Source organism: Mus pahari, chromosome 4, assembly GCF_900095145.1.
Source record: "Mus pahari chromosome 4, PAHARI_EIJ_v1.1, whole genome shotgun sequence".
Classification (NCBI taxonomy): domain Eukaryota; kingdom Metazoa; phylum Chordata; class Mammalia; order Rodentia; family Muridae; genus Mus; species Mus pahari.
In genome coordinates this window covers 28,550,151-28,563,127 of record NC_034593.1, presented here as the reverse complement: position 1 = coordinate 28,563,127, position 12,977 = coordinate 28,550,151, and the positions used below count along the sequence as shown (strand labels likewise).

Below are 12,977 nucleotides of genomic sequence, written 5' to 3'. Positions count from 1 at the left end.
AAAACAAGCCAGGTGTTATGGCACACACTCTTTTCAATCTCAACATTCAAGAGACAGGCAGACAGATCTTTGTGAGTTCAGGGCAAACCTCAACTACATAGCAAGCTCCAGGATTTCCAGACCTCTATAAGACCCTTTATTTAAAAAAAAAAAAAAGAATTGTAAAAACAAAAATAAGTCTAGTCTCTAGTTCACAATTATTTTCATGAGCAAGCAAATAAACTATTAAAATGACACTAATAATAATAATTAATAATAATATTTTCAAACGGCGAAACATTCTTCGTAACTGGCTTATTTTTCTGCCAAGTGTTAGTGTTCCTGCATAACATTTTGAGATTTTTCTAGATTTGGAACAAAAAAAATAATTTTATGTATTTTATTTCTTATCAAAGGTAGTTAAAAACAGGTCTAGTTCCTGACCTGAAGCAAACTTGTGGTGAAGTACTGCAGTTCTAAATATCAATTAACTTCTCTACTTCTAAAAGCACTGGACTCAGTGTTAGGTGCTACAGCACTCTTTCCTTCATCCTATCAGTTAAAGATCACTGCTGACATATTTACACAACACTTAAGGATTCTATTTTTCTTTAATTGATAAAATTGCATTAGATTATGACTTGCCAGGCTTTGGGCAATTGATAGTTTATTCAACGGTTCATTTTCCAGCTCCTGTCTAACTTCCCAGTCTCAAATCCGACAGTTCAGCATCTCTGAACCCAGGATGCTTCTTAAAAATGAGGGCAACTTAGAATAGCTGACAGCCGCATGTCACCACTTAGGCAAGTTTTCTGCTGCACTCAAGTACCATACTAAGGAAGGATTGAGGCTTCCTAGCAGAAAGTTGTTGATATCTTCTGATAAAAATCAAGAAAGTACCAGCACCAATACTTGCAAAGTTAAGTGAAAAATCATGCAAAATATCTGTTTAATGGTGTTTTAAGTGACTTATTTAGCCTGCATTTCCTATTTTTGGTACCCAAATTAAAAAATTATTTCTTGTAAGCTACTAATGACTGCCAATCCTCGGAATATAAGCAAGCAATTTTTCTCTTGCAGTTGGCATCATTTTAGGTTATAATAAAATGGCATGGACCTTCCACAAAACATCCAAATCTATCTGTAGAAATAATCTATTCCTCTGAATTAACTGCTTCTTTTTAAGAACACCCTCTGCAAGAGAGACTTGAACTTGCAGAAATGTTCCTGCCTCAGCCTTGCAAGAGCTGAGATTACAGGCTTGAGTTACCTACCACATTCAAATTATTCCTTGGACTCTAAACCTAGGTCAACTATTTTGACTTCCTGACCATGGCTTACGTTTCAGCCAACATGGATAAAGACAGAATATCACCTTATATTGTTTTCAACCCTACCCATGTATGATCCACTTTACAGGATTTTCTAAATACAACTGTCTTTTCTTATCAGGTTTCCAATATAGCACAACACAGGTATTAATCCACTGTGTGTAATGAATTAAGGTCTTTCTCACATCTCTTGAATATTATCTAAAAACAATGTTTCTTGTCCCAGACCTGGGAGCAACTTTATGTAAGACAAAAAACAAAACAAAACAACAAAACAAAAACAACCTGCAAGGGACTGGCGCGTCTTAGGCTGAGGCACCCTCAGACACTCAAAGCGATGCTCAGGAGCAGTAATGCTGCTGCTGCTCCATACTACCAAAACACTACAGCACATGTCTATCATGTATGACTCAAACGCCTTGATGTTCCTGGACTGTCTGCAGTTAAAGATACAAGGGGAAAGGTCCTTATCAGGACAAGGAAAAGAGAACACTGATATAAGATAGCAATTTTGCTATTAGAACCTAGAGAACCTAAGAAAGCAAACAAAGAATCCTTGTGAGTTTTCTCAACAAGCCAGCCATAATCTTCCCTCTTCTGAGCTCTTTTCAAATCTTCCTAGAGTATTCAAGATTTTGTTGAACAATTCAAGGAGTTGTTATCAATCCACCCATCCTGGATACCATATGTCACTCTCATTCCAATCCTAGAAATAGAAAAGTTGTGGACCAGTACCAAGGGTTCTTAGTTCCCATATGTTTATATGTTTCCATATAAACTCTTTTCAAACTGCTGAAACCACTGAGTATTATTTAAATGCCTGGCACTTGCACAGATCTATCTTTGTGGGGCTGCACTCTTACCTTAAAGGATAATAGACAGATCTCAATAACTGACAAAGACCATCCCAATAGAAAAATAGACTAACACTTGGGAGGCAGACCCAGGCGGATTTCTGAGTTTGAGGCCAGCCTGGTCTACAGAGTGAGTTCCAGGACAGCCAGGGCTGCACAGAGAAACCCTGTCTCGGAAAACAAACAAAAAGAAAAGACCAGACCTAGCTAGCTGTAGAAGAACAAACCCAAAGGGCAAATAAACCTTTCCTAGCTGGGATATAAAGAGAAAGGAGTTATCACTGTTAAAAGAAATAGGTTTTCTTTTTTCAAAAAAAGAACTTATTATAAGCTTTTGTTTTCTGCTATTTTTAAGTTCCTTTCCAAACCATCCTATTCTTTTTGTGTACCTATGTTGTATGCATGTGTATGTAGGTGGGCAATGCCCATGGAGATCAAAGGTTGACATAAAGTGTCTTCATTTTTCTCTACCTTATTCATTGAGCCAAGGTCTCTCACTTGAACCCAGAGCTCACCAATTCAACTCCTCTAGACAGCCAATTTACCCCAAGCCCTCTAGGACTCTGGTCCTTAACAAGCACTTTATCCATTGAGCCTTCCCCACAGCCCCTAAATTATTCCTTTCTTTAAAATCTATTTTATAGAGCCAGGCGTGGTGGCACACGCCTTTAATCCCAGCACTCAGGAGGCAGAGGCAGGCGGTTTTCTGAGTTTGAAGTCAGCCTGGTCTACAAAAGTGAGTTCTAGGACAGCCAGGGTTATACAGAGAAACCCTGTCTCGAAAAACCAAAAATAACAACAACAAAAAGATCTAATAGAAACACGGGTATGGGGGGTGGGGTGCACAGGTTACTGACAAACACCTGAATTTTATACTCTTATAAATTGTTATGTAATCACTATAAATTATACTGTACATGAAAAGTCAAGTACATGATTCTAGTTTTTCCTGGGCACACTGAAAAATCCTACATTTGTTTCTTAATGTTTCCATACATAATGCTAAGGAAATAGAGAAATCTGGAATTACATTTATCTAGCTATAAAAGCAGGCTTACCTGAAATGGAAGGAACAAAAACCACCATCAGGAAAAAAAAGGAAGACATTTGGACTGAACCACGTTTGTATAGCACACCACTAATAAATCACACATGTGTGTGATATTGCTACACATAAGTGTATATCCTTTAAAATGTATGTTGCTAGCAGAGTGTGGTAGTACATGTTTTTATCCAAGCACTTAGGAAGTAGAGGTAGGAGGATTTCTGTGAGTTTGAGGCCAGCCTCATCTACAAAGTGAGTCCAGGGAAGCTAGGGCTGGTTATACTGAGAAACTGTCTCAAAAAACCAAAATGAAAAATAAAAAGTGTGTCGTTGAGCATTTAATAGTATACACCTATAATCCCAGCATTTTGGGAAACTGACATAGAAGACTCATGAGGGGTAAGCATGGAGGACTACATAGTGAACTAATATTTAACAACAAAAAAATTTGTCCTTAGTCAAGCACAGCAGCTTTTATCAGTAATAACTGCCTTATGCATTAGCACTGAGCACCTAACTATTCTAAACACAAAGCAACAAGGATAAGATTGCACAGATTATCAGCCACAGCTTGCACTAATATACAACAGTTCTTGAAATAAAATGCCTTAATGGTTCCACATAGCTACTGAAAACTCCCAATTTCCTGTTGCAAATCACTGAAGTTCCAGTTATGCCTGTGTGTGTCAGGAAGTTTCTTTTGTGATAATATCAGAACTTAAGTCCTTATCAATATATAATCATTTTTAAAAAAGATTTGTTTATTTTATGTACTTGAGTACACTGTCGTCTTCAGACACACCAGAAGAGAGCATTGGACCCCATTACAGATGGTTGTGAGCCACCCTGTGGTTGCTGAGAATTGAACTCAGGACCTCTGGCAGAGCAGTCAGTGCTCTAAATCACTGAGCTCTCTCTCCAGCCCTATAGCCCTATAATCGCTTATTTAAAATGTTCAATTTGAGCCAAATCAGAAAGATGTAACTTTCTACATAGAACTACTAAGACAGCACAACAAATCACCAGTGTCCAGAAAACAAAACTAATCCTTTACTTATTCAAATATACACTGAAGCTTCTACTGCCAAAGCCACCAACATCACCAACTCTCCAGTCACTCTCCCAAAATACTAAAGGGGAAACACAACAGTTAATAAAGAACCTCATGCCAAAAATAATCTTGTTTCCAGTAAACAAGTGAACAGAAATTTACTCTTAAGTCAATGTGAGACTTAATAGTCACTTTTACCATGGCTTTCAATCTGATTAACAAAGCAATGATCTGCTTTCATTGCCTAATTTTCTTATATTCCAGCTATTATTTTGAAAACCTAGTCCCAGAAAAGTGGTCCCAGCAATTTGTAGTTTGTTCCTATTCATTAGCTAAGCACCCTGACCCTCCCCCCAAAAACCCAAACCAACAACCAAAAAACACCATTTTTTTTAAAGTCTTGAGCTTCAAAAATAAAATAGGCAAGGCCCAAAATTTCCATTTCTAGCATGACCAGAAAAAAATTGTTTTTTCAACAGGCAGTTCATTTAAACAAATATGTATGTACACTTTAAATATTTCAAAGTATTTTTGCTTTCTCAGTAATGCAAAGGTGAACTATGAAGAATGTAATTATCTCAAAAATATAAAATATGAATCGTACTTAAAATAGCCATATTAAAAAATAAAAACAAGTTTTAATTGCTTAAAACCCAATATACTCAAAATACTATTTCAATACATAATTAGTCTTTTTCAAAAGACTACTACTACCCCAACCCGGACTATGTCTCAGCTCAACGGCTGCTAGCTACCACTTTGGAAAAGAGCACATTCTTAGAAAGCAAGTCAGTCCTCCTTATTCCCACTGTCCTAGTAATACTTGTACCTAATGGAGCCATACCATACAGCATGGTGGGCAGCACAAACCTATACTCCCATCATTTAGGAAGCAGAGGCAGATTAGAAATGTAAAACCATTTCAGCTACATACCAAGTTAGAGAACAGCCCTGACCCTACCTCAAAACAAAGTGTTTGGGGGAGGTGGGAGGGAATATCTATACAAGATGTAAAAAAAATAAACTCCAAGGAAGCAAAAACAGACTAGGAATCTTAAATGAACTTGATCTGTGGAGCTGGACAGGGCCTCAGATTTCCCCAAATGGTTGTTTCACTGTGAGACTTAAATTAGAAATGCAAATGTACAAAAACATTTAAGAAACAATCTGAAGGCTAAGCACTAACTGTTGTTAGGGCCTGACAATATAAAAAAACTTCTAAATATATCAGCTTTTACAATGTAAATATATATATATATACTGTTATCTCATATTGCAGATGAAAAAACTAAAACCTCACAACTGCCCACTACAAAATTAAGAATTTTCCCCCCCACTTTGGTTTTCTGATACAAGGTTTCTGTGTATAATAGCCCTGGCTGCCCTGAAACTAGCTTTGTAGACTAGACTTGACTTTGAACTCACAGAGAAAGGCCTATCTCTGCCTCCTGGATGCTGGAATTAAGAATCATACTTGAAGCTGGGTGGTCGTGGCGCATGCCTTTAATCCCAGCACCTGGGAGGCAGAGGCAGGCAGATTTCTGAGTTTGAGGCCAGCCTGGTCTACAGAGTGAGTTACACGACAACCAAGGCTACACAGAGAAACCCTGTCTCGAAAAACCAAAAAAAAAAAAAAAATTATACTTGAGGGCTGGAAAGATAGCTCAGCAGTTAAGAGCACTGACTGCTCTTCCGAAGGTCCTGAGTTCAAATCCCAGCAACCACATGGTGGTTCACAACCATTCATAATGAGATATGACTCCCTTTTCTGGAGTGGCTAAAGACAGCTACAGTGTGCTTATATATAATAAATAAATCGATCTTAAAAAAAAAGAAAAGAATCATACTTGATAGTGTGATAGAGAACACAATCACTAAGATATAATCTAGTTAAATTCAGACAAGATGGCTCAGCAGGTAAAGGCATTTGACGTAGAAACTTGGTGACCTGAAGGAAAGATCTTTGGAGTCTCTCTCTATACCTGTGCCACACACTCATACACAAACACATACACAGTTAAAACACACACAGTCCATTACTCAAAAAAACTATCATGTAAAGAGGTGTAAGAAAGTATAAACTAGGGCTGGTGAGATGGCTCAGTGGGTAAGAGCACTCGATTGCTCTTCCGAAGGTCCGGAGTTCAAATCCCAGCAACCACATGGTGGCTCACAACCATCCGTAACAAGATCTGACGCCCTCTTCTGGAGTGTCTGAAGACAGCTACAGTGTACTTACATATAATAAATAAANAAATCTTAAAAAAAAAAAAAAAAAAAAAAGTATAAACTAAGCAACTGGAAGTGAAAACCCTAGAGTTAAATGGCACTTCAGATAGAACGACGTAATCTTGGTCAACCTTTATCATCACAATCAGTTCCTTGTGTATCAAGTGAATTCAGTGCACACCTTCTAGACCAGGTATGGCCATGTATACCTTTAGATCCCAACATTCCAGAGGAAGAGGCAACTGCATCTCTGTGAGTTCCACTAATAAGATCTATAATGAGTTCCAAGCCAGCCAGTGCTACACAGTGAGACTCTATCTCAAAAACAAAACCTCTACACAAAACCATACCGCATGAAGTTCCTAAGTATGCAGGAAATGTATGTGGAAGCCTAACAGAACATCTAATAAATAACAGGCTGTCAAGCTATTCTCCTACAAAATACACGAAAAACATGACACTTAAAATATATAGATACATTAAGAAAAATATTGCCAAGACATATCTATTTCTAGACAGTATTTTACAGCTTTTCTCTTCAGATGTTTTATTATGTATTTCTCCTATAAATAAAATCACAAGCATTTGTTTTTCAAAACTTAATCCAACAGTCAGGTACAGTAGTGCATGCCTATAATCCCAGCTCTGAAGAAGTGGCAACCAGTCCGAGGGCAGTCTCCACTAAACATGTATCAAGCTCCAGGCCAGACCCTGTCTTAAAATAACAAAAAAGATTCCAGCTTTCTTTCCCCCTTACAAACAGCCATATCTGGCCATTATTCTTAACTAAATGAAAATAAAATTATAAAATGAGTATGGTTGAACAGGCCTATAAACCCAATATTCAGTATGTAAAGGCAGGATTGCAAATTCAAAGCCAACCTAAAACCTGTCTCAAAACCCAAAAGTTGAGACCATTCATTTCCACTTACAATTAACATGTACAACACCTATATTTTAAATACACAGAATTCAAAATCATCTCACTACATCTAACTGTAGCTACCATTTCTCCCTCAAATACTAAATTAGGAGTAGTTAGTGAAGAGTTTGACAGGGTTGTTGCAAGGTTTGGTCTACAGTAAACTGGAACTTTAAAAAAAAAAAAGTGTTCTCTCTTTGCATCATGTGGACTGCCCAGCTCAAACTTTTTCTGATCTAGAATTCTGAAGTTCCTGCCTCTACCTCTCAAGTGCTGGAATTTCAGGCATTTGCTATTGGGCCTGACTTTCAATTAAGATTTTATACTCACTGTCAAGTCATTATGTTTATGTCCTCAGCCCTCTATTCCACTGTTAACTTAGTTCATCACGAGTGACAAAATAACCTACTACGGTACAACTTTGTTATTAATCTGTTTTTATTTTTACTAGTAAGCTTAAGAAAGGAGGAATTATTTATGGATCCATTACAATACTTTGAGATGGGTCAATTATATGGTTAAAGCACAATGAAAGGGCCCCAAACTTCATTTCATTTGTACAAACAGAAAAAATCCTCCATATAAATCAGAAACTGAGTGATTTGCTCTACTTCTGTTTCAAACTGTATTTAGTGTAGAAGTATACAGGTCAGAAATAAAGCATTAAAATCATGGGTTGGCCGGGTGGTAGTGGCACACGCCTTTAATCCCAGTTGGTGGGAGGCAGAGGCAGGTGGATTTCTGAGTTCAAGGCCAGCCTGGTCTACAGAGTGAGTTCCACGACAGCCGGGGCTACACAGAGAAACCCTATCTCTGAAAAAAAAAAAAAAAATCATAGGTTCAACTACCAAAAAACTTATGTTTAATCCAAAACTACACAATGCAACATTACAGAATGTCATGACATTTGTGACTTGCACTAGCAGACTTCACTGAACTCTTCACTTCCAGAGACTGAGACAAGAGGATCACATGAACCCAAGGGCTCCCTTCAAACCAGAGGTCCCAAAGTTTAGTGTCATATACATCAGTTAAAATACATATTAATGATGAAAATGGGTACTTTTGGGGGTGGCAAGGTAATGGAATATTCGATGACTGGTTTTAATTATTAACTTCAGAAATTCTAGAAATCCCCTGGGAAAAGTCTCAATGAAACACTGTCCAAATTAGTATGGTCTACGGTTGTGACCGAGAGGTGGCTATTTTTGAGTAGCTGTAAGACTCACCTACTGTGGGTAACGTCAGTCCCTAGCCAGGACTGAGACACAGACTGCTTAAGAGTAGAGAGAGAGCTGGGCACAGGCACACATGCATTAATTCACTGCCCTCTGCACCTGCTAGATGTAATATGATGGGATGCACCAGATTCCTGCTGCCTTGACTGCCCTCAATGATGACCATAACCTTGAATTGTAAGCAGAATAAAATGTTTAAACCTTTTCTGCCTTAAGTTGCTTTTTAGGGTATTTTATCACTAAGACAGAAAATGAAACTAAGGCTATTAATTGAAAATGGGACATTGGCAACAGATGCACAACTAGCAAACCATCCCATTGTTCCGATGAATTATATACAATATATATTACCTCTTTCCAGTCTTTTAGCTCAGTGTATAATACATTCTACCTCTAAGTTTTCTAAGAAAGGCACTTTGCTTTAGGTAGGAAAGGAACAGAAGCAGGTATTTTTTAACCAAATTATATCCCACCACCAAGTGTTTCACATCTTCCCATTCTTTCCCATACCTAGATTTAAAGGGCTGCAAAGAGACAGCTTTTATTACAAACACACTTTTAACAAGAGCAATATACTTAGCATGGATACCATGCTATTATGTATTATAATTTTTTTTACTCCATGAAGCAATGTATCAAGGCTACAAAGATCAAAAGCACAATGATACCTCTCCAACTCTTAAATCACAATTCACACAGCCAAATGTGTGTACTCCCTATATTTCTGGGGAAGTAAAAAGTGTAAAGGTTGGTAAATTCAGAATTTCAGAATCACCTATACATGAAAACCTACCACTGAGAAAAGTACAACAAAATAAAACCATTTAGAGCTCTTAACTCTAAACAACTTCTAGTTTTTAGCATTTCCAAAATTCATTATTATCTTCTAAATTAGAAAAAATTAAATTCCACTATGCTAAACAGAAACATTATTTTGCTTAATTCTATAGGTATGGTAGAACTATGGAGACAGGATACCCTAAGAGCAGTAGTTCTCAATGTTCCTAATGCTGCCACCTTTTAATACAGTTCCTCGTGTTATAGTGACCCCCAATCATAAACTTATTTGGTTGCTACTTCATAACTGTAATTCTGCTACTGTTGTGCATTGTCTTATGAATAAATATCTGATATGCAACCCCTGTGAAAGGGTTATCCGACCCCCATGAAAAGTGAGCCACAGGTTGCTATCTCCTGCCCTAGAGGCTAAAGTGTCAACAAGGGAAATTTAAGAGATGGTGCAACTATTCTATCATAGAGGTTGTGGTTGCACACAATTGTCAGCATTTATCACAACATTTATAATGTTTATTTTTAAAAAAGGAAACAAAGCTGTTTTGCAGTATACAAATTAAATTAAAATTTTAAATGACAGAAAATAATAAACTGGTTGTAAGAATTTTTTCAGTCATGTGTGGTGATACATGACTGTAATCTCAGCTATTAACGGAGGCTGAGGCAAAAGGGTGGCCAAGTTTGAAGCCATGTCTCATCGGAGAGTTTGCCTCAAATGAGATTAATAGTGAATCTCTTGCAAAGCATGTATGGAGAAGCCAGGTTCAAACTCAAAAGGAAAAGGCACTCCTCCCCTTGAGACCTGTCCACTCTAAGGAGTTCCTCTTCATTTTTCCTTAATAAATCTACTTTTCGGGGAAGCAGGGGATCAACCCACATGGATAACTTCACTGCATAAGATATTAAAGTATTTTATAGCACTGTATTTCAAGTCCCTGATTTGCATGAATCCAGCGACAAGATAATGAAGTATGCCACCTAGAATTCCCATCTGCTTGTTATTACTTCTAGTTGAAGTTCTTTGATGTCCCACGGTCCTGAAGACTACATCTTGTACAAAGTACACATACAATCAATTACAGAAGGAAAACTTTCAAACGTTCAAAATACACACAAAAATGTGGCGAGTGTCCTTCCCGCCTTTGTCAGTGAAATGGTGAGGCCCAGTCTAAGTATAAGCAGATCTGTAGGGTGCAAGAGGGGCACAGACCTGCAACTAGAGCTACCCAGGAGGCTAAAGAGGAGGGATGCAGTTTAAGCCAGCATGAGCTACACAGTGAGTTCAGGACCAGCCCGGACAATTTACTATCAAGGAAGAGAAAAAAAGGGGTCAGAGCAGAGCTTTATAGCAAAAACAAATGCCTACTACACTATGTACAAACCAAGGTCTAGGCTCAATTTTCAATACAACCAAAATCAATTACTAATACTTCAAAGTTCCAACATGAAGATACTTGCTTGTGAAGTAACTTAAAAAAAAAAAAAAAAAAAGATTGCAAACCAACTTCACAGAAGTCAAACTGATTATATTGTACTACAGATTGACATAAAATACAGTCAAAGAAATGGTTCTCTATTATCTACATGATGAAGAATTTGTTGAAACAATCACTTTTCAATGTGCAAGGAAAACCTGCTTAATCTGTTATTACCTAAAATGTGTGCCGAGAATCAGTGATTACTGAGCCTTTTCCACAGGGTAGGGAGTGATACACACTAATGAACTTTATCTAGGCAGGAAAAGTATTTTTAAGTCCAGTCCTTGTGGCACAGCCCACCATATCTGCAATCTTGCAGAGAAGGTAACCACTAGGTTTCAGTAAGAAGTATCTACTCAAATATTGCTTGAATCATTTGTGTGACATCATGTTTTAAGCCTGGAACACCAACAAAGCCAGTTACACACTAATAGGTGATGCTAAAGGCTTCAACAGTCACTCTTACTACTTACTTGGCCACCAGAGATTTTTACAATCAAAATTTGCAAAACAAAATTTAAAAAAAAAACATATTTATCGTTCTTTGTCAATGAGCTACTGCCTAAATTATTACCACGTTGACAAATCAAATCCATACAGCTAACCAGCAAGCTAGAAAGGGAAAACCAAAACACTGAAAAATTAGGAAATCGTTAATACCAAATAGAATCCTCTGGAATAAAGGAGCCATTGAAATGAAAACCTGTGAGAAACCATTTTAAGTACATACAATACTCGTGTACTAGAAGAGGGCCTTCATAAAAATAGCCAAGACTCTCAAACATCTGAGATGCTGGCTTGGAGAATGACTGACAGACAACAGCTGAGGAGGTTTTGTGTTGATTTGTTAAGATTCTCGCACACTTTGGGGGTGGGGGAATAAGGAGAAGGGGCCGTTACTATGGAAAAACTGTTCGGCCTCCTCCGTGTTCTGCTTGGTGCCCCCTCCCCCTTTTCCAATAGAAGCAAGCGCCTTACAAATTCCTCCACTCTAGAATCCTCCCTCCGTCTCCGAGGCCAGCCTCCACGGCAGTGCATGGCCTCTTCTCAAAAGAAACAAAAAGAACCTCGTGGAGGAGGACTTAAAAAGCAAAAAAACAAACAAAAAAAAAAAAACCACCTTCCCATGGCCTGGGAAGCCACGCGTCCCTCCCACCTGCCGCCTGGCCTCGGGTCACCTTTGAACCCTTCCTTCGGAATTCGCTTTTCTCCCGGGCCGAGGGGCGAAGGGGACCGCCCGCTCCCCAGGCCGCGGCCACCCCGGCCCGCCGCCCGTCCGGGTTTCCACGCGGGCGGGAGGGCGGGCGGCGTGGGTTCGCAGGGGCCCCGGGGCAGCACAAGCCCGGGTAGGCCGGGGAGTCCGCCACTGACGCCGCGGGCCGGCGGGCGGGCGGCGCGGAGAGGAGCCTGGCGGGCCCGGCCGCCGTGGGGTCGCTGTGAGTCGCCCGCCTCCGTCCGTCCGTCCGTCCGTCCGTCCGCGCCCCCCACCCCGCCAGGCCTCGGCGGCGCGCCCGCACCACAGCCCGCCGCTCCAGCCCGCCCGCCCGCCCGCGTCCCGGAGGCCTCGACCTAGGACGCTCCCGGGGAGAAGGCAAGCCAGCACCCGCCGCCTTGTTTCCAAACATAACGGAGCCCGGGCCCCGAGACCGTTAAACCGCGCCGAGGGCAGAGGCCGGCAGCACGGCCCGGCTGCCTCCCCCGCCGCCGCCTGCCACCGCTCCTCGCTCCCCGGGGTCCCCGGCGCCCCTTGACCCCGCTCCCAGTGCCCAGCTCCCATCCCCGGCCGCCCCGCGGCCCGTACCTTGTAGAAAGCCCCGTTGGAGCCGCGAACCTCCACCGTCAGCTCCGCCATGTTGGAACCGCAAAGGCTGCTGGGAAGAGATTCTAGAAACTTTCCAACGCGAGGGGAGGAGGGGGGAGGGGCGAGCGCCGCGGGGGAGGGGCGGGCGGGAGGGCGGGACGCTCCCGGCCCGCTCCCGGGCTCTCGGCTAGCGGCGCCGCTCTGCGCGGGTCCCTGGGCGGCTTCCCTGCGGCGGCCGGGTCCGCCCACGCCCG

The 12,977-nt window shown here is 40.6% G+C and overlaps 1 protein-coding gene across 6 annotated transcripts in view; it reads right to left on the bottom strand.

Moving 5' to 3' along the window:
- Nucleotides 1–12,802, bottom strand: part of Fxr1 (FMR1 autosomal homolog 1) — a 50,671-nt gene extending 37,869 nt beyond the window's left edge. For 3 of the 6 annotated variants that reach the window (XM_021195299.2, XM_021195301.2, XM_021195305.2), the window contains exon 1: nt 12,724–12,802. In XM_021195299.2, the coding sequence (XP_021050958.1) occupies nt 12,724–12,774 (51 nt within the window). In that variant the 5' untranslated portion in view covers nt 12,775–12,802. The remainder of the gene's footprint in view (nt 1–12,723) is intronic. The other 3 variants (XM_029537790.1, XM_021195300.2, XM_029537791.1) reach the window with 1 other exon arrangement.
- Between the last annotated feature and the right edge of the window lie 175 nt (nt 12,803–12,977).